We start from the raw sequence: 21090 nt of genomic DNA on the forward strand, positions 1-21090 counted from the left end.
GAGAGCCTACCTCCAGCAGCTGTGGATAGCGAGGGTTTGAAGCTTGCACCTATTGCAGGCACCCAGCTTTGAGACACTAAAGCACAGATCCACAGAAGAGCAGGGGCATTGCAATACCTAAGTTTTCTGCACCCTGCAATCCTGTGGAGTTTACAGTCCCAAATTAGGAAACACCCAGGACCCCAACAGTATGCTTGGGATGGTCAAGTATCCAGAAATGGGATTCACAGACAAGAGAAGGGAGTTGCCTGGTGTAGCCACTTGTAATTGCTGAAGAAAGATGAGGGCAGGTCTCAAAAGATACTTAAGCAACAAACTCCAGGCTGAAGTGCCCATCTCAGCTAGGAGCACTCTTCTGGTGTAAGATGTGCAAATGTGATTGAGATATTTCTATGAAAAGCCAGAAGAGGAGACTCCAGAGCAAAGCATTTAGCACTCTCACCCCGGAGGGAAGAAAAATCAGGCTGTGTAGCCTTTGTTCAAAGGCTGTTTTTTTATTTATGTGTAGCAAAAGAACTCCAAGAGGAGCTCTTCAGAAAGCCTTGCCTCAGAAGGTCCTACAGCCTGTTGAGGGGCTCAAGGCCTCAGCCAAACCAGACGGGAAAGAGAGAAAGACATCCTTGGAAAGATGTCCCTTATCTCCGAAAGCAAGTGATCTAGCCAACTGGGGATAACAGCGAACACCAACAACAGTCTTGTCTGGGCTGGGTCTCACAAGCAAGGCTGGAAAGAGATGCCCTGTCTGGGATAAGGCTTGAACAGGAGTGAGGAGAAAGTACCCACCAGGTAGGTATCAGCTATTCAGGCCTTTCAGGAGGCCCACGGAGTTGAATAGTTAGGCCATGGTTAAACTTTGGGATCTGAATGAATCACCCAAGGTCACAGCAGATATCAGGCAAAGCTGGTATTGAAGGTATGTCTCCCAAATGCTGGGCAGTTGCCCACAGGTAGTCTCTAGTGCTTAAGGAAAAAGGCTAAGGGATATTCTCTCAGTACATTGCCTAACCCTCTTGAAGTTCATAAGGGCTCTGCAGGTGTATCAAGCAGAAAAAGCCCTCCTTCCTCTGCTCACCCAAACAGAAACATGAACAGTGAAACGCTGCTCCCCCTCGTTTCACCCACAAGCAGAATTTGCCTCTGAACTGTTAGTCCCACTGCTCACCCATCCCTTTACAGAGCTCCTCACAAGTGTTCAGAACTGCAGTCCCTCGGCCTCTGCTTTGAACAAAATGTTCTGCGGGTCACTCCATCTCACTCCAATATCACAACACTAACACGTTTGCATGCCTGCTTCAGAGGAGCCAAAAACATCAGGCAGAAATTGTCCTCCCCTAAAAGGGACTGCAGCCAGTATTTAGCTTGGCTTTACCTATTACCCACATCTGGCAAGTAGATTTTGCTCCATTTGGCTTCCAGATTGTGGTACACATGTGGGCATCAGGAACGGATATCTACCAGACCTGAAACTCAATACAGATCCATGCAGAACCACGGAAGTAATCGCCAGCGTGCATTTCCAGTAACTGGGTTCTTTCTGTATATAGAGCAACTATGATGGACAGCAAAGTTCACCTACACAGAAGTTTCACCAAATGCAGCTTATTAGACTTCCTTCTTGCTTTTAAATACTACACTCCACTGGAGGCTAATGTTGCAGTATGGGACTCGGCAGCCAATCCACCGCAGTCTCACGAGTCTAAGAAAGTGAGTACAAAGAATGAGTTTTCACTGACCACAACAGCGTTGCTAAACCTCACTGTGCAAGACACTAGAAAGCCAAAGAATAGTTGGAAACAGGGTTGAGGAAAAGTCTGAGAGGTCAATTAGTTCATCTTCCTGCCCAGTGCAGGACCAAATGGCATCAACAGTTCTCGACAAAGGTCTGTTTAATCTGCTTTTAAACCTTTCTCCCAGAAATGGCAGTTCTACCATTTCCCTAGGCTTTAATGCTCCTTAACCTTCCTAAATGATGAGAAGAGATTGCCTGTCTCCTCTGAAGCAAGGGCTAAGGGAGGTCAGAAGGGAACTAGTGGCACATCAAGGTTCAGCATTCTGCCCAAGTTCTCATCACAAGTTGGCAGTGGAGATGGGACAAGTGAAGAGGCCACACAGCCACATCTGGTGCCACAGGGAGCAGCTGGCTAGCAGTGCATGCAGATAAAATTCAGACAGTATTTGTTGTAGGAGCCAGCATTCAAGCCATAACACTGCCATCCATCCACAAATCACCACATCATGCTGTCCACGGTCAGGCAAGATTTTGCTCTTCTGCTCATTAGAAAGATGAGCCCAGCCTAACACTAACATGCAGACATGCCCCAAACACCACGCTGTATGCCCGCGGCCAGGCCCTGCTCTTATCTATACCAGCCCAAGCCCATTGCTTCCACGGCCCCATCAGGATGTGATTCATGCATGCCCCTACTCCACCCAGCTGGCATGCTCATCTCACTGAACTTGGCTTCAGGAGTCCTGCTTCACTGGGGCAGGGACTGCCATTTAGTAAGTGTTTGTAGGGGGCAGTTGGCCTTAGTGTAATTTTGGTCTACAAGGTCCTATTGCAACAGAAACATCTAAAGGCAGCAAGCAAAGAATTACTGCACAGCTTCCTTTGGGTATGAAGAAAGGGTGAAATGTTTTCTTGTAATGAGTTTGTGGTCAGGGAGTCTCAGAACTTTTGTCACCATTGCCCAGGACACACTAGGTGCCAGCCCCCAGGGTGTCACTATGTGGACACACAGGTTACCCCCATGAAGGTCAGTTTGGTGTTTATAGTGTATCCACAGTAACAACCCTGCATTGCCACTGCTCATACCTTTTCCCAAAGATGTAGGTTCTCACAAGGAGGAAATTTTATGTATAGAAAGACAAAACACTGAAGTCTTTCTGATCTCTACAGTAATTAGAAGTACCCAAAGGCCTGCTTGTGGTCCTGTTTTGTGCTGTACACATGCCCAGGAAGACCGTCTCTAGCATGGGATAAAAGTACATTATCTAGGCTTCTATTTGCCATTGTTGGAAAAAATACCTCTTCCAGTGGAAAGAAGCCTGGAATGAAGTGAGTCATTCCTGGAGAATTCAATGGCAGGCTTTTCCCGGGAGGGCTGTTGGAGAATGCCCAAGATTAGAAACCTAACCACATTCAAAGCTACAGACCAGCAGACAGTTTGGTATCAGAAGGCAACGAGTATGGAAAAATAGCAGCTTTTTTGTGGTCAAACCTCCACCAACAGAGAAAAGAAAGAAAAGAGCAAGCTTTCTCAACATCCTCCCTTTCCATTCATACTTTAATGAAATGCCCCTAATCATTTGTAATTAACATTCTAATAAGTAAGTTGTCAGGGCAGTTCCAACAGAATTAGTGTTTCAAAGCCTACCTATTTGTCATTTGCCCCTTTCCTGTCTCCACTGAGGTGAGCCCAACCCGAGAGTACAGTGGCTCCAGCTCCCTGTATGGCTCAGGGCAAGATACCTCACAAGAAAACATTGAACACTCAAAAACCAGATGCCAAGGACCTCTGCTTTCTAGGTAAGACCCCTCATCAGTAGCTTCCATAACGCTTCTTTCAGACACAGTACTGGGCTCAAAGAACAAGTTGTAAAAAGGCAATTGCCTGTGTTATGAGGAAGGTCAGGCTAGAAGGCTCTTCAGGCCTTAAAATGCAAGGATGGTGGAGCAAGGGTTTCTTGGACACTTGTGTGTGGTCATATTACCTGCCAGAGGAACCTATAGTGGTGCATGGTTCACTGCAGATCTAGTCACAAAAGCAAATGCACACAGTTGTGGTGTTCCAGAGTTAAACCAAGCCAGTACTACATAAAGGTATGCTATGTTAACACCACCGTACCCTAACGCCAAGGACAAGGATTCCCCAGATGGGAAAGCTGGGCTTCACATCTAACCCAAACAAGCAGGAACTTACAGTCACTTCTTGTGGCTCACATGAAACTCATTTGGTCTCAGCTGTTCTGATCTCTGCCCTGCATGTGCTCTCACCTCCCATCATGCTGAAAGTTAGTCCTATTGCCCCAAGGATGTTGGTAGGGAAATATCTACTGCTGCTGACCGTGCTACTCCCTTCTGCAGGTGAACAGGCAATGTCTCCAGCATCTCAGTTACTTAATTTCTCCCTCTGTTTGAGTTTGGGGGATTTTTTTTTCTGGAGGGAGGACAATGTTCCTATGTCACCATTTAAATACACCTTCATTGAAATCATTTTAGAAGAGCAAGCCTAGCTTGGTATCCGAGAACCCAACTGAACTGTGCCTGGATAGCATCTCTTGTATACTCACTAGCTAGGAACCAAGAAATAGGTTGTCTTCTTTCACATCTATGTACAAAGACATTAAATCAGGCATTTAAGAACAAATCACTGCCCCCTTCTGAAGTGGGCACCAGGCGCATACAAACTCTCCCTTATCAGTAAGGAGCAAAGTACCTCGTTATTCACGCAGACTAAGTCCATCGTCTGTCCAAAAGCATCCGTGACTTTCTGCACCACTTCTTTGAATTTGACTGGTCTTGGAAACTGGATAATCCTGTATACGCAAACAAATACAACAGCAGTCTCAAATTAAAAAGTAAACTAGAATTTCACACTAGACTGACAACTCAGCTAAGAAAGGACCTATATTCTTCTGTCATCAAGCACAAACCTCGCACCTTATTTTTATGCTCATACAAATGCTGTTTTTTCTGTATGCCCAAGAAGAGACTTCACAAGAACATCTACCCAAAATCTTAATATATCTCCTCTGCTCCTCCTCCTATTGTGAGATATAGATTGGTAAGAAGGTAGGTTACATTACTTTATTGGAGAAGCCCCAGGGTGATGCACTCGTCAGTGATTTATCATCTCTGTTTTCAGCAAGTGGCTCTGAATAGGGAGGAGAGATGGCAGAGACGATGGTGTGGTTTGACATCCCGTGACCATCACATGCAGCAGCTCTACAGGCATACATCAGCAGGTACGGTCTAGTGCTACACTGATATTACTTAGATTTTCTTTGGCTTTAACACGTACCTTGGAATATCAGTCTGCAAGTTTCCAGCCCTGTGTCCTGCCACAGTCACCGAGTATCAAGCAGAGGTGATTCTATGAAAACGTCAGGCAGGGAAGGGCGGGCAAGCTTTAACTCCCAGCTCTATTTTCACGGGACGGGTGCCCAAAATCTGGTTATCTTAAGTGTCATAGGCTACTAATCAAAGGACACATTTCTGTAGACTTGTAGCTGGGCTGTGGTTCAGCAGGGCTCAAGAATGAGGAGAGAAGGATCCAACTGTGTACCCTCCGTGCCTGGTAAGAGGCTTTTAATGATTTCCAGATAGGAACCACTTTGCCTGCATGTAAATCCCAGGAGGTATTTGTGGCAAGCAGGATGACTAGGCAAGGCTCTTGCATATAAAATTGCAGTTGATTTCAGGGGAATGAATCCTGCTGTGAGCTCATCTGCAGCTGGCTAAGCCTGTAGGACGCTGCTGGGTAAAAAGGGTAATTTGCCCCTGCACCTGGAAAGGGACTGGGTTGGATACATACCTTTTCTCTCCCTCATATTCAAACTTGATCCTGACATTCCGCTGCTGAAAGAAAGAGGAGAAAACAGTTAGCTCCCAAACTGCGTCCCAGATCAACACGCAGATCCAAAGCTCACAGCAATACTCAGGAAAACTCCCCTAATTCCAGTGGGCGTCTGGTCTGGTCTATTTAGGGCCAGATGCTTTCCGAACTGATGGACTTTGGGGAAGCTCCACACTGCTGATAAAAGAACTTGCCAAAAAAAATACAGTCTTGTGTAAATGAGTGGACACTCACTCATCTGTAACTAACTGTATTAATACAAGAGCAAATTTTCAAATGCTCCAAACTCACTTGGGAACGATGCACCGCTATCAAAGGGGCAAACATGTGAAGTGTCTATGTCTGATGCCGATCTTCAGCGCTCCCACTTTTACCCCAGTGCTTTCTGGCTGAAAACTCAAAAAGCAAAGCTCAGGGGATGTTTAATAAAACACAGCAGCGTTTGGGACAGAGAAGTAAGAACAAAGCAAAAGCCACCATCCTTTAATGGAAGTAGAGAGAGAGTGCTGAGTTTTAAAAACCAACAGTGCTGGTTTTTTCATTGTTATTCCTATTTTTTTTTTTAGGACCTACAAAATGCAAAGTGAATCAGGCATCAATATACACAATAAATGCCCAAGCAGAGTCCTGACCCACTGCTCACCCCAAGAGAAACCATTTGCTTTGCCCAAACAAGAGCCGGTGGCATCCTGGGCAGACTGGGCACGCAGCTGTGCAGACGCCGCTAAAAGCCACTTCTCCCATCCTCTATTTGTGTCTCTTTGGCAGCAGCTGCAAGACCACAAGGAGCCTTTTCATTCATGCAGCTTCTCAGACCTCGCGTTAGCCAAGCGTCCCCTTGGCTTGTGCCAAGAGTTTCCAGTGGTCTCGAGGCAGATCAAAAACCCCTTTACTTCCCAGACTAGGTTCAGTGGCTCCAGTTAACCGGGGCTCTGTCCCACTAATGCCCACAAGCCTCCTCAGTTGGTGGCTTTCTTTCCATGGAGAAGAGCACCGCGGGTGTAACAGCGGGAGGAATGAGGCTCGTGCCGCCTGCATCTCAAAGGGACGGTCCCCGGACGGGTGGGTGACAGCCCTTCCTGAGCCAGGGCCTTATCTCTCACCCTGGATTTCCAGCGCATGAAGGCACAATTTCCATCCTCTCCGAGGGAAAGCAGAGCCGCAGCACAACCGCTTTGTCCCTAATGAGGAAAATGAGCTGGCCGGGAGTCCGTGGGTTTATTTTTAAACCGACAGCTCCCCGAGCGCTGCAACCACCCGCCGAAGTTCAGGAAGTCGAGCCTGGAGGCCGTTCAGTAGAAAAGCTTAAAAACCCCGGGAGATTCAGGTGACAGGCTGTATCATCTAAAACTCGCCCTTTTCAGCTCTCCCCCGGCATACGCTGTGTTTGCAGACAGGACTGGGAGAACCAGTGCTGGGACCGCCACCAAACGGGGCGTTCCAGCCGCGTTACGGGCCCGCGCTGACATCACCTCCGCATCTGCCGCCAGGTCTCCAGACCCACAAAATCTGGACAAACTCCAGGCTCGCTTCTAGAAGCAGGCCCAAACCGTAAAAATACCAAACTTGCTCTCAAACAGTCCAAAATTCAAAACGAAAGGAGACGACCAAAACCAAGCTAGGGTTGAAGGTCCAAATCATAGAGAGACATGCAAATAAGGGTGGGATTGCTACCTTTAATTATCTGTTGCAGAGGAAAAGATGGGCCCTCTTACACCAATTTTTATTTGCACATCCATCTCCAAGGCTTAGTTCATCTCTCCCAGCTGCTGGCAATAAATGAGCTGGTCTGGACTCACTGCATGTAACTCCATAGAGTCCTTCTCCAAGGTAAGGGAAAAACCAGGGCAAGAACCTTTCGAGGTTGGTCCTTCCAAAGGAGCAGGATGCGTCAAGGGAAAAGCTCACGCTGCTCTGGCCTCACCGCAGGAAACCTTTCAAAACCCAGGTTTCGCTTTCGGCGCAGACCCGACCCCAGTGTCAAACCACGATCTAATGCAGCAAACCCGAGCGACCCCGAGCAAAACAGCTTCTCAGACAAATAAGTTTTAAAAAACAGCTGGCAGCTGGAAAAGGTCAGAACGCTTGTATAAGGCTCCAGAGAGAGAAGAAAAGGGTGGGTGGGGGGGGGGGAAGAAGGCAAAAAAAAGAAAAAGGCCACATCCCTGTTGCATCCTTTTCTTCTACAGCTGATAGAAAACCCACTAACCACTCCCCTCCTTCAAAGAAATCAAGCTCTTAAACATGTAAGCATTCAAAAGAGGGAGAAAAGTATATATAGATGTATATATATCTATATTAGGGGAGTTGGTTACAGTTTTATTTGCAGTCTTTCCTTAGTTTGCTCAAGTTTGACTCTCAGATAACGCTGAATCCATCACAATTACCAGGAGCGAGAACTTTTTTTCCTTTAAAAACAAGTGAGCAGTGGCCAAAGCCCCGGGAAGAGCGCGGGGTCCCAGAGGGAGGCAAAGCCTTTCCTAAAGAAAGAAAAAAAAATTGCAGGGGAGCGGATGCTTAATTTGGCAAGGCAGAGGGGAGCGAAGCAGCAGGGCCACCGCAGTCTCCTCCATGCCCCGGCCGTGCGCCCTGGTTTCGATTAAGGAAGACATTGGGCAATGGGGGGGAAGAAAAAAAAGAAGAAAGGAAAAAAAAGCACTTCCAGCGAGGTGACTCACGCTCTCCGGCAAAGATGCCCCGAGAGCCGACTGCCGTTTGTAATAAACACGCACGCGGAGCGCAGCACAACCCGCAGCGCGTAGAGCTGCCGCGGTGCAAAACCCCGCGCTGGCTTGGCGCTCGACCGCCGGTTTGACTTCATCCCATCCTGTCCTCCTCTGAAATGTTGACATTTTCAGGAACAGTGCTCCGGTCTGACCCCATCTCTAGGGTTAGGTTTTAAAGCGGCTCTTGTGGAGCCTTGCCAGGAAGAGCTTTGACCGTGCTGGGATGGGGACAGAGCCTTTGGATCACTCCTCCCACCCAAACCCCAAGGTTGCTTCCCAAAAACCAGGTTTTGCCAGCTCCAGCGTTAACCCTCCGCAGGTCAAGAAATGCAGGAACGTTGCTGCAAGGGGTCTGGGGCCTCCTCTGCCCTTGGCCACCGCGTCTCGAGGGGAGCGAAGGGGCATGGAGCGGAGAGAGGCTCGGCCCAGCTCTGCTCTGCCCCGGCCACTCTGCCTCGGTTTCCCCACGGGGTGAAATGGGGGCAATGACAGGGATCCATTCCTGCGCCCTGGAGGATAAGATGAGGAATTACTTTCGCTTCTCTCGCATTTCCCACTTGTTGGCTTTGGAAACAGCAATGAAAAAAAGAAAAACAAACCCACAGAGCACTTTGGCATTGAAGTGTCCGAGCCCTCCGTACAAACTCAACGCGGTGGGTTTTCTCCTCCACTTTCTGGCTTCGGTCAAGAAAAACCAGCACCCCGGAGCCAGGCCAAGGGGGCTCCCGCAGCTCGCCGACTCGCGAGCAGTTTGGCTTAGTCCCGCGCTCGCCGCTGCTTTTAGCAACGGGACGCTCGCTACAAGCCAGACAGCTGGCCCGCGTCCCTAAACCACAATAGGAGATGACTAATGCACGTCGTTAGGGACGATCCGCGCAGAGCCCCCCACGCTCTTCGGGTTATTTGGCAATCCGGCACAAAAAGGTTTTTGTCCGGGATTGCCCCCTTCTCCTTCCCGTGGGTGGGAGCTCCGAGGCAGTCAGGTCTCCCGGGGTCCTTACAGCCTTTTCCTCCCCAAAAGAAAGCCCAGCCCCTGAGCAGCTCAGAGGGCAGTAGAAAGATGATGTCTAGGGGGTTCGCAGCTTCCTGCTGCCCTGATATTTTTGTTTTATATAGCAGCACAAATTGTTTATGCAAAACCACCTACCTGGCAAGAGAGAGCCTTTTCACCAGGTGGATTTTTCCCCAAGTATTATCACTTTAGCACCCAAGTCTGCTCCACACGGTGACACGGGAAAGCCTCTTGCCCAAATCCCTGAGCCTCCGCTGCCTTTGCCATGTCCAGCTAAGCCTTTTGCCTCCAGCGCTGCGCTGGGTTCCTTGCTACTGCCCTCCAGTGACAACCCTTGCAGCTCCCCTAGCAGAGACCCCTACCTTCAAGGTGAGATTTAGGGATCCCCATCCTATTCCCCAGCTGTAAAACAGAGGGGATAACGCCAATGTCCTTTAGGCAGCTTGGAGATCTAACAGATGAAGAACCCTAGAACATGAGCTATATTTTATTCTAGTTGTTAGCGTGCCTTGTCCTGCGTCCAGCTTGCAAGAGAAAAGACAGTCGAGAGGTGATTTACTGAAAGAACAACTTCTAGGTCAGTCTGACATTTGTTGTCCTGTGCCTGGGAAAACATTCCTCCCAAAAATTGGATTTCACTGCCATGGGAGCGCTTGCAATCAAAATTAATGCGCAGCAGAATTGCTAGCTGTCACCAGCTGCGACAGAGGCCCCCGCCAGTGCCTTGTCATTGCAGCGAGGAGCAGCACGGACAACCAACTTCGTACTGCTAGTTGCCAAATGCTATTTATATAAACAAATGAATGCGCATATAAACAGACAGACACAAAATAAATATTCACAATCATTGCTTCCTTCTCCCTCCATGCCTTTTTTGGAGTTTTCTAATTCCTTGTGGTCTCGCTTCTTATCCCACTCATCTTTTTCATTAGTGAGTGCAATGCACATCTTTCTTGTGCTGTCTCCTCCTTCCTCTCTCTCCCACCACATAAGAACAGAGCAACCGCTATACCCAAACTCCTCGGTCCGGTCAGGCCACGAGAGCATCCGAAAGGACTCCTTCCAGTTACGTCAGAGGATGCAACAGGAGTAACATTAGGGCGATCTCTCCGTTCCCAGAGGATGACTCCCTTTTAAACATGATGGCTCGCACGCAGCAGGACGAGGGCGTCCACCTCTGTTCCTCTGCCTTGGTCTCACCAGCCAAAGGGCAGCGTAATGCAATGGTTAATGCATCTGACCAGGGCTGGGGACACTGGAGCTCAGCTACCCCATCTGGTGCCAGCTGATGGGGCAATCTAAGAGCAGAAACTATCTATCTATCTCCATCACACACCAGGTATTACTATTCCCATTTCTGGCTTATTCTATCATGCAGCATTGCACATGCAGAAATTCAGCCTCGGTCCAAACCATATTTGCAAGCAAAGTATACTTAAAAAGACTTTTTTAAACAATCCATCTAGGGATAGGTTTACTTTGAAAAAAAAAGATCTGAAACAGAGCTATCAGTATCTTCAGGAAGAAATGTTGTACAGGACACACCAACGCAGACTAGTTTCTTGTGTGGCCCAGTCCTACCAGCAGTACTACATGACAGGCTCAAAATTTCATTTTCTATTGAGAGGGCTCAAAGGAACCACTGGGAGAGACAGAGATGAGGTAGCACTTTTGTTGTGCTTCTCAGTGGACCAAAAAAATGCTGCAAGCCACAAAAAGACAGTTAGTCCACACATTCCTGTTTCAAATGTTCTTCAGTGGAAAACTGGAACACTGATTAAAGGATTCCCCGGCCTCAGAAAAGTATTTTTTCCACAGAAGAAAAAGTTGCATGTCCAGAACCCAAGTATTTCAGTGTGAACGTCCTGCCACAGGGCCTCATAGAAATCTCACTGCTAATGTCCCTTAAGAGGGGAATTTAGACATCTAAATGCCCCACGGCTCACCCTTCCTCTGCAGGGAGACTGTGCAGTGCATCCTTCAGCCCCAGCAGGCAACTTGGTCAAGCAGAAAAACGGGAACACCAAGTACCAAAGGAACAACCAGCCCCAGGGATAACAGCAGCATTTTCAAAGCAATCTTTCCCCCCCGCCAAATTCTTTGCTGAAAACAAGCAAAAACAAGTGTCCCAAACAAGCCAATTAAAACTTTCTGAGCTGCAAACACGAACCAAGTCCCCACTAATTCCACCTCCTTCGGCCACTCCCCACCTCGCAGACGAGACTCGATCATCCCGCGAGCCAGACTTGTTCCAGCTAGTCCAACTAAGTGAAGCAACAACTCAGCACACTCCAACGCCCTTCATCTCGTGGGGCCGGTCGGTCTGAATCCTCAGCCCCGGATGCAAGAGGAGCAGGACGCTGACTATTTGTGCCTCCTCCATCCCAGAGCTCTGAGTAACTGAGCATGCAGCTATAGCTGGTCTGGTTACGGGTAAAAAGAAAAATCATGAAGCAGGTCATGCTTTCCCAAGCACCAATGCCATAATTAGGAAGAACATTTTGATCCCCAGCATAACAAAATTAAATGCAAGTGGCAGCCAATAATCCTAAAGCTTTTATCAGAGAACAACATAATCCTACTGGTAATCTCTAAATGGAGATAAGGAATGGATGGGTTGCAAATAAAAGATTCTTCTAGAGTTTTATGTAACTTTTGTACTTAATGATTCACCATGTGAAAACTTACTTTCCTTGTTCCCAACTAAGTATCTGGTTAACTGTATATATACAGTGTTTATAGCTACAGCTTTCAAAAATGACAGCAGGATTTTTTTTTTTTTTTTGCAAAGGGGGAAAAAAGTAAATATGTTATTTAAGAAAAGTCTTGAAAGCTTTGCTCTCCCCAAAACATCCTGAGATGGCTGGGTATGGTCCCCACCCATCAACTAGCAGCAAACGCTACCCTCCGAGCCAGCCCAGGCTGTGCTGGATTGTCCGATTTTTGCCTGCAGCTGCAGAAAGCCAGCTCCGAATTTCTCTGGTCAGTTTTGTAAACATCTTGGACATATTTCAGCATGAGCTGAACACAACTCAAGTGATTCAACTTGGACAGCTGTTACCGCCAGGACACACTTTTAAACAGACATGCAACGTGCGCATGTGTTTTTGTCTGCACGTGTCTAGGAAGCCCAGAGGGATTCAGGAAAAGTATTTTTCTCTTCGGCATCCAGAGTTCTTTGTTACTAGCACAACTGCCACTAAAATACACCTGACAATTGTAAATGACAGTTTGCTTTCTTGCTTGCTAGGCCCTCAGCAATTGCAAAGTTGATTACAAGCTTATTCGAAGCCACAGCCCTAGGAGTAGAATTCCAAGTGGATTTGCTTGCATACGTCTCCAACAGCTTCCTGGTCTTCCTAATTTTTTTTTTTAGTTTTTATTTTGACAACTGAAGTCTTTCATCACAACCTTAGTGTTTTATGGCATTTGTTCCATACGCAAATAAGAGCCGAGGTGGATTTAATATCTTAGGTCAGCATCAGTGGATAACTTCTCACATTGCCCAAGGGGCGTTTTTTGCTCAGCAAATCAAAACTGTACATGTAGCAGGGCCAAAATGTTTGGGAATGGGAGCATAAAGATAAACAACAGTAATATTTAAACACTTTATGTAAGAGTGACATTCTTCCTCCCAAAAGAGGCTGGGTGTCTAAGGGTAGACTGCCAACTTTGAGCTGTAAACTACCCGACACAGAATGCGTGCACGATAAATATTATAATCTCTTCAACGCTGTCAATAAGTAATTGAGTAATCCAAATCTTAAAACTGCACAGCCTGTAATGCTTCTACTAGATTCATTGCTAAATAAGAGAAAGAGGTGCCTTGGGGTGGGATTTGAGATTTAGGACGAGTTTCAGGCTCATATATTTAGGTATGATTTGGGGGTCACACTCCTCCATCTCCCCTTTGTGACACAACCTGTTGCACTGTGCTGCAACGGTACCAAACATCCACGTCCGGCAGCTCTGGGGAAAAGCATCTGCTGCCTCCTCATGGCACCTCACTGGCAATATCTCAAGTCCTAGTTCTGACACCATGGTCACCATGCCCACCTCTTATACGGGCTCTACTCCAGCAGAGCCAAACTCTGCCAGAGTTCGTGGAGGACTCCAGAAACGTCTTACCTGTTTGCCGGAGTGGACACTGTTTTTATTCCTGTTGTTGTCTAGCAGCCCCCCACATTTGCCCAACGCTGCCAAATCCTTCATAATAGAGTTCAGAGCTTCTTCTGCATCTGCAAAAGATGGAGAGACAACTGAAGCGGGCCAGGCAGCTTTGCCCTCAAAGGCGCTAGCAAAAATACAATGCTACACACACAGTCTTTCAACCCAAACCGTTCATAGTCCTGATGCCCAACCTTCCTACTGCAGAGGCATTCAAAGACACCTCAGCACAATCCCCCCAAGCCCACCGCATGCCTGAAATACAGGTTTCATCGCAAGACAGACAGAGCTCCCCAGAAAAGCCAGCAGATGAGCATGGGCTGCCACCACCTCAACAGCTCCCACGTCCCGCTGCCCACTGGGGCCTTGGGAGAGACACCCATAGGCTAAATGTTTTGTCCGGAGGGCTGGATCCCATCTGCAAGCTACAAGCTACATGCTCCACAGGATGACAACCTTTTGGGACCCTGCAAGCTCACGCAGCAGGTGATGGAGAACAGCCTGGTTCTTCATCTCCTCTTCATTTCCAAGACTTCATTTACGACACTTGAGAGCCACAATGGATTGCTAAAACTGGCATCAGTGGTAAACGAGGGGAGAGGACAAGAAACCCACCAGAAAAAGGCAATAAAATCTGACTGTTGAGGATGGAAGAGACATGCGCTGAGAGCACACACAGCATTTCTGATTTCTGCTGCAACATGAAGAATTTTGGTTCACTCATTTGGTCTGAAACCAATCTGCTCCTTTTTAACACTTTCACATCTATGGTCATGGTCTCTTAAAGAAACTATAAACTATTGCATTGGGAAATACCAATTACAAGCAGTAAAAGACCGATTAAGGACCCAGGGCATAGTATACCCATTTGGAGGGAGTGACAACCTGTTGCATGCTGCATGCTCACAATACAGTTAAGAGGGGTGGGCATCAGGCACCTGCAGCTTATTATTGTATAAATACAAATATAGTTACTGTATTTTATGTAAAACCAAGCGTCTCCAGGAACAGAACAGGCCTGCAGATCTAACAAAGTCTGCAAATACGTGAGAGATCAGAAAAACTTTATGAAATCACACAGGGCTGGGTCCAAATACTGAGGTTCATTCGCCACAGAAAAACATTTCCTGGATCCTCATGCCCAGACACAGCACCACCTCCTCTTTTTCTGCTCCTCTTCTGTCACGCATGGCTAGGTCATATCAGGACTGAACCTGCCACAAAAAGGGACTTCTCAGGCACGCTGTGTACCCAGAGCCATCTCATTAGAGAAACAAGGAGGGGAAACAGAGGAGAAAAAGCATTTAAAATCCAGGGTCCTTTTCATTTTAAAGCTCAGAAAATAATTTTCTTGCAGCAGGCAATGTGTGTGTGTGTGTATTTTTATATAAATAAAATAAAGCACACGTATAAATATATATTGACAGTACAATTCCACTCCCCCTCCATCTTTCCCTTTCCAGTGAAAATGGGCAGGGGAGGGAGCATAGTCTGAAATGCTACAATGTAGCATTCAAGAAAATGTAAAAATAAAAATAACACTTTCACACACTTTCATTTCTAGTTCAGGAAAGAACAAAAGACCTAGCATTTTCCCATACATTTTTTTTCTAAAAGGGACCTCTGGGCAAAAGTATATTTTTCCAGAAAGATTTTTATAGTAGGAAAAAAAAAAACTTAAAAGAAAAAAAAAAAGAACACCCTTTTTGTGGAGGAGAACAAGTTAAAAAAAACCCAACAACAAAAAAGAAGAAAATCCACACACCGCCCTCCAGGAATCTTCCACCAAAACCATCACCACCAAAAAACCCCTCTCCCCACATTTTTTCCTTTCCAGCCCAAGTGACAACATGACTTTCCCAAACTCGCCGCCCTGGTGCATCATCTGCAACCTCACAGCCGAGCAGGGCTCCCACCTGCCGCTGCAGAGCCGGGCTGCTGCTAGCGAAACCCCCCGGCTGGCCACTGCTCCCCCATTTTTGGGGACACCTCTGGATGTGCCCAGCAGGGTCTGCAAAGAGACTAATTTTGGACTAAGCTGCGGATGCCCTGCAACCATATCCCAGGACAACAGACAGGAACAGGGGAGCGCTTTAATTCAGAACAGTCATCCAGTTTGTCCTCAGTCTTTCTTTAGGGACATGGGGACTCCGGGGACACAGGCAGAGCCACTGCATAAGTGGCTGGAGACGGGTCCACAGTGTCATCATGGGGATTTCTGTTTTGCTTGAAAACCCAGAAGGGTTTCCGATGTTCAGTAAGGACTGAGTTTATATTGCATCCTCCTCAAAGTTGTAACTGTGTTTTTCCTCCTGTACCTACCAACTTTGTCAAAACTTTTAGCATTTTGCGTTTGTCAGATTTAGGTCTAAAAATTACTGGTGCTATGCCCCCCCCACCAGCAAGACTGTGAAAGTCTCCTAAGAAAAGCCAAGGAAAGAGCCCGTCAGGAGCTTCCTTTTGCAGCTCTCCCAACGTTGCAAAGCAAGAAGTGTCCACTCACTTTCGGTAACTGGCTAAATTTAACCCATTTGCAGAAAGACTCAACCATCCACTTAAGCAGCCTACAACCAGGAACATAAAAAACAGGCCCCACCTGTCCTGAACCAGGTCCCAGAAGGAAAAAGAAGAAACGAAAAGATATTTCTTACACTTAGGCCATCAACTCAGCCTCTTTACTCCTCCATGTACTGGAAAGCAGATGCTAAAGAGCATCCTGAAGCACATTTGAGCATTTTTTTTTCTCCACTTGCCAAAAACAGGAAATACAAATCCATGCAACGAGAATTGCTACAACACAAGATAAGAAGATTTCTTCCTATACAAGCACAAAAGGTTGTTTTCTGCCATTGGAGCATGAAGCATCTGCATATCAGAGCAGTTTTTCAGCACAAGCAGAAACAAGTTATAGTCGTGTGTTTTTTAGTCCAAACAAGCTGCCATGTCAGAGCAACTAGAGCTGAACCCCCAACCATTCAAAACAAAGCGAAGAAACCTCACACCATGTTCCGAGGCAGCGTCGGAGCAGGAGCAGAATTTACATCACCGATTGCAAAACGGTGGTCTGACAGCTTCGCACAGGGCCTGATGCTTTCCAGACGAGTCCTCTTGCCCATCCTAATTGCTGCTCTCGGGGTCTCCGAGCTAACTCCCTGGAAGGGTGGAGGACTTTGCTCCATGGAAACGAGCAACCAGCTCAGCCAGTTCAGTTGAAATTCAAACAAGCACTGAAGCTCACTGGATAATTAAATCCAAATGCTGCTCCCAAGTCTCTTCAGCAAAAGGGGCGTCATACACTGCTTGCTCTCTGTTTGGCTTGGTTCAAGCCAGCCGAGGGTGCAAGCTGGACGGCTCTCCGCAGGGGGAACCACCAGGAACCCATGCCCAAGGGACGTGCAAGACCAGGTTCTCCTGATCTGCTGTTGGGAGGACCTGCCTGGGTATGCCTCAGACCTGTGAAAAGGCGACTGCGCAGCTAACACATCTTCCCTGGATTTTGTCACATCCCCAGAGCAAAACGACTGTGAATTACACGCCAGTGAAGTAGCCCACAGAGCTCAGACAGACTCAAAGACTTCGGGAAACCCATGACTTTACACAGAGTGGGCAGGTTCTTGCCCTGAACAACCTTCAAGGCCAACATCACTCTTGTGCCTTCATCGTACAAATTCACATAGCAGAGTTGCAGGTTGACAGGAAGAATTGCTTGTAAAATGAAGCCAGCTCTTCCCCAGCAAGGCATGTAAACAGAAATACCTCTGCTATGGAAGAACAGGACAAATTAAAACTGATTACAGAGCCAATCACACTATGATACCAGAATCAACTGTTTGGCACCGTCCTTATGTCCCCAGTGTGCCTCTCGATTCACCCTCTTTCCTTATTTTCAGCCATTTCTCTTCATTCTCTTCATTCCCTATTTCTCGTCAACACCCCAATTTTGCACTTTTTAAATCACCTTCCTGTGACAGCAAAACTCATTCAATCATGCTGCCGGCCCCCTCCCAGCAATCAAGGACCACTTTCAAACAAATATAATAGAGGTCTAGTGGTCTCAAAGAAATTAATTTCCCAAAGATTTGGAGGGAGGGGAAATTTGAATATCCATAGTCAGACAGAGGAGAGAAACACGAAAAAGAAATCAGCCAAGAGCACTTCTGAGGAGCAATGACCAGCTGGGCCACCAGTACACACCAGCTACAGCCCATGATACCTTTTTGTCCTGCCGAAAGAGAAGACACAGAGGGATCTAGTGATGCAGTGGGAGCTACAGGGGGCACAGGAGGGAGCTATGGGAAGCAGGGAAGAGATGGATGGGAGAGCAAGAGACTTGGAAGGGAAACGTTATTAATGGGGCACAGGCAGAGAGAAAGCGTAGTAGATGCTGAATGCACCTCTACAGGGGTGAGGAGGCCTTAGTGGCGCTACTCGGTGAAAATCTGGTTTTATTTGCGGGTTGCCCAACAGCAGTGTGGTGGCTTTTAATCCTCACCAGATGAGGGTGTGTGTTTTCTGCTATGGCATCACCTATGTGGTTTGTGCCGTTAAAAAAAAAAGGCAGGATCAAAAATTTAAAAATTAGCAAATAATACCAAAGTGAAGTTGATGAACTCAATGTAAATCCAAACAGTTTCAGTCTATAAACAACTCAAAGTAGAATTGGAGCCAAAGGAATTCAAGTTCATGATTCAGCGATTGCAATCACTTTTACCCAAGATGTTGAGTACCTACAGCTCCGATCGTTGCATCCCACTCCTATGCATGTCTCCTGCTACCCAGATGCACTGCACTTCCCCGAGAAGGAGGGTACGTTTTGTACTTTCAGTAAAGTCCCCTGACCCATTTTGGCAGGATCTTGTATCAAAGCCGGCACACCTTGCCCTCTCAACAAGTTTTCAGTTCTGTGAGCTGTAAAGACCCACAAGTTCCAAGTACTACCAACGCGAGTTTAGGACATTCAGCACTTGGCAGAATCAACCACGAAGTAAAATCCATTCTATTCAAAAAGCTGCAACATGACACATCTCTCTGCCCTTCAGATACATGTTTCTGGAGCTGCTACACAGCTTCAGTTCCAGTGTGCATGCAGAAGAGAGGAACCTGGAGTTTCAGTCTTGGTAGAGTAGGCTCACTTCTGAATGAAAAAGATAAAGGCAGAAATAGTGAGCCTGAAGTTCAACACGGACCACCCAAAACAATTAGACAGTCAAAAGAGAAAGCAAATGAAGAAGAGACAAAGGAATAATTTAGCTGTGTTCAGATGGTCTAGACAGTACTGTTATTCTTGGCTTCACTAATAGGTCATTACTAAGAGGCAGCTTATGGTAGTTCCATGAAGCTGCTGCCATCAACAATGCAAAAAATAAAAAGCACCAGCTGTATCAAGCACACAAAAAAGGCTGCAGAAGTAAAACAAAGTCTGGTAAAACATCACCAGTTCTGATTTCAGCCTCTCTCTCACAGGACTTCGGCTGGGAAAAGTCAGGGAAAAATCCTGGGTGTTGCAGAAGGGCAGAACATTGTCTTCTGAGTCATCGCTGAATCAAGGCTGTAGCATGTAGCTAAGGGGCTGCATGTTGTCATATACACTTCCGCTTGGATCCAATGTAAAACCACAGCCGTGACCGCGTGTGGTCACTGAAGATCCCACTGTGCTTTTCACAGCCGTGGTGTTGTTAGCCCGGTTCAGTCACTGCCCATGTAAATTCCAGTGGCACCCTCCATCGCTAGCATCCTACCTCTCAGGAAGGGAATGCAACCACTGCGTATATTCCCAAGCGAAGGGAAGGGTTCTGCGAAGGCTGAGGCTTTCAGACCAGAAACCCGAAGGGAGGAGGGGATGAGGAAAGGATGGGAAGCCTCACAAAAATACCATCATCTTCAGTAAAAGCCCATTCAAACCCACGGTTTGAATATACAATGAAAAATAATCAAATGTAATAAGACATAATGAAAAGAAGTGAGGAACCACATGACTTGACCACATGATACAACAATCTTAACTTTGGCCTCTGGAGGACATCAGCCTGTCACTTTCTTTTTCTGGAATTTTTTTTCTAGAATTTTTTCAATTAACTGATTTGAGACATTCAGGTATTTATCATTTACCAAAAAGGTACCTCAGCTGAAACACAAGATCCACTACCTCAGCACCACTCAGTACCCTGCAAAGGTCAGTCCCTACCCTGATGGGCTTTCAGCAAACTACCAGCGGAGAAGAGAGATGAGCTGTTATCTATGTCTCGTTTTAAAGATGAGAAACAGAGACAAACAAGTCTTCACCAAGATTGCACAAGTTTCCAGCCAGAACTAAACAGGGCATGGATTTTAAATCCAAAAAGCACCTAATTTGCTCTAGCCTTCCTGAGTGTATATAAAGGCCACAGAAATTCATTTAGCAGTGTCTACATCATGACCTTGACCTGGGATCAAGCAAAATGGTTTCTTCTGGAAAGTTGTCCAGAAAATCTGTTTGAAGACTGCTTCAAGTACTAACTCCAATACTCTCACCACAATAAATATCTTTCTAAATTCCAGTCTGAGTATAGCTAGCTTCATATTCTATTTGTTTGATCTTGATATGCCTGCATCTTTTAGAGAGACCTCTGTTAACAGAAACCTTCCCTCTCATCATCTGCAGGCACGTAGACTATGATCCCATCCCTTTTTAACCCCTCTTCGTGTAACTAAATGAATTAGAAACATATTGTTTCTCACATTTGAGCAGCCCTTAATTCATCCCTGTAGCTACTATTCCTGTAGTTGGCCTCTTCCTCTTTCATCTCTGCAAAGAGCACAGCGCACAGTCGGAGTACACTTCTCTAATGCAATGTTCAATGGGAACACCTCCTCTTTATTTGTGTCTGCAGTGTGAGAATAGGGTAACAGAAAACTTGTCCCATGTATTACAGCAACTGGACCACAAGCAACCTGGACTGCCCACTGCCTTTATCAGGAGGTCAATGTTCTACGAGCCCTGTGTTTGCTTTTCTGGTCCAGGGAACCAGACAGCGCTAACCTCCTACACGAAGCAGGTTTCAAAGAACCTGGTTGTAAAGATAAGTGCTGCCTGTCTTCCAAAAGCCAGCAATGGACATGAGCTTGGAGATAGGGCTCTTATTGAGGAAAAAATAGCATCCCAGCTGGGGAAAAGACTCAGATCCTAGAGTTTCTTCAGCAGCTACAAACACCTTCAGCAGATATGGACTGCCACTAAGGTACCCAGCCAGCAAACAGCTAAAGGGATCAGCTAGTAACTACTATCACAGTGACCATCCCAGTCAATACTAGGAAGGAGACCGGGGACCTCCTGAGCTAGAAGCACAAGCTCAAGGCATAAACCAAAGAGCATGGCTTGGACCATAACAAGCAAGTACAGGGAGGGGATCTAGATAAAGCCTGCTACAAATACCGCTCTGCAACCCATCCGCCTTAAAAGCACTGTCTTAAAACTACCTGTCTCCCTAAAAATAACCTGTGACAAAACAGATTGCTGTATGTATCCATCTAGTGACAAAGATGCAGATGCTCCTCAATTTAAATGAAACCCTCATGCCACTAACCAGAGCAGCAGTGTTCAGTATCTGGTAATTATCCCATTACCCTC

General features: G+C 46.7%; 1 protein-coding gene across 4 annotated transcripts in view; it reads right to left on the bottom strand.

Moving 5' to 3' along the window:
- LOC112981158 (mitogen-activated protein kinase kinase kinase 3-like) overlaps positions 1-21090 on the bottom strand; it is a 77228-nt gene that overhangs the window by 27577 nt on the left and 28561 nt on the right. For 2 of the 4 annotated variants that reach the window (XM_064505695.1, XM_064505696.1), the window contains exons 3-5: positions 13446-13555; positions 5538-5581; positions 4440-4539 (exon numbers count right to left, since the gene is read on the bottom strand). In XM_064505695.1, coding sequence (XP_064361765.1) covers positions 4440-4539; positions 5538-5581; positions 13446-13555 — 254 coding nt within the window. The remainder of the gene's footprint in view (positions 1-4439; positions 4540-5537; positions 5582-13445; positions 13556-21090) is intronic. The other 2 variants (XM_064505697.1, XM_064505698.1) reach the window with 2 other exon arrangements.

Source organism: Dromaius novaehollandiae, chromosome 2 (genome assembly GCF_036370855.1).
Source record: "Dromaius novaehollandiae isolate bDroNov1 chromosome 2, bDroNov1.hap1, whole genome shotgun sequence".
Lineage (NCBI taxonomy): Eukaryota > Metazoa > Chordata > Aves > Casuariiformes > Dromaiidae > Dromaius > Dromaius novaehollandiae.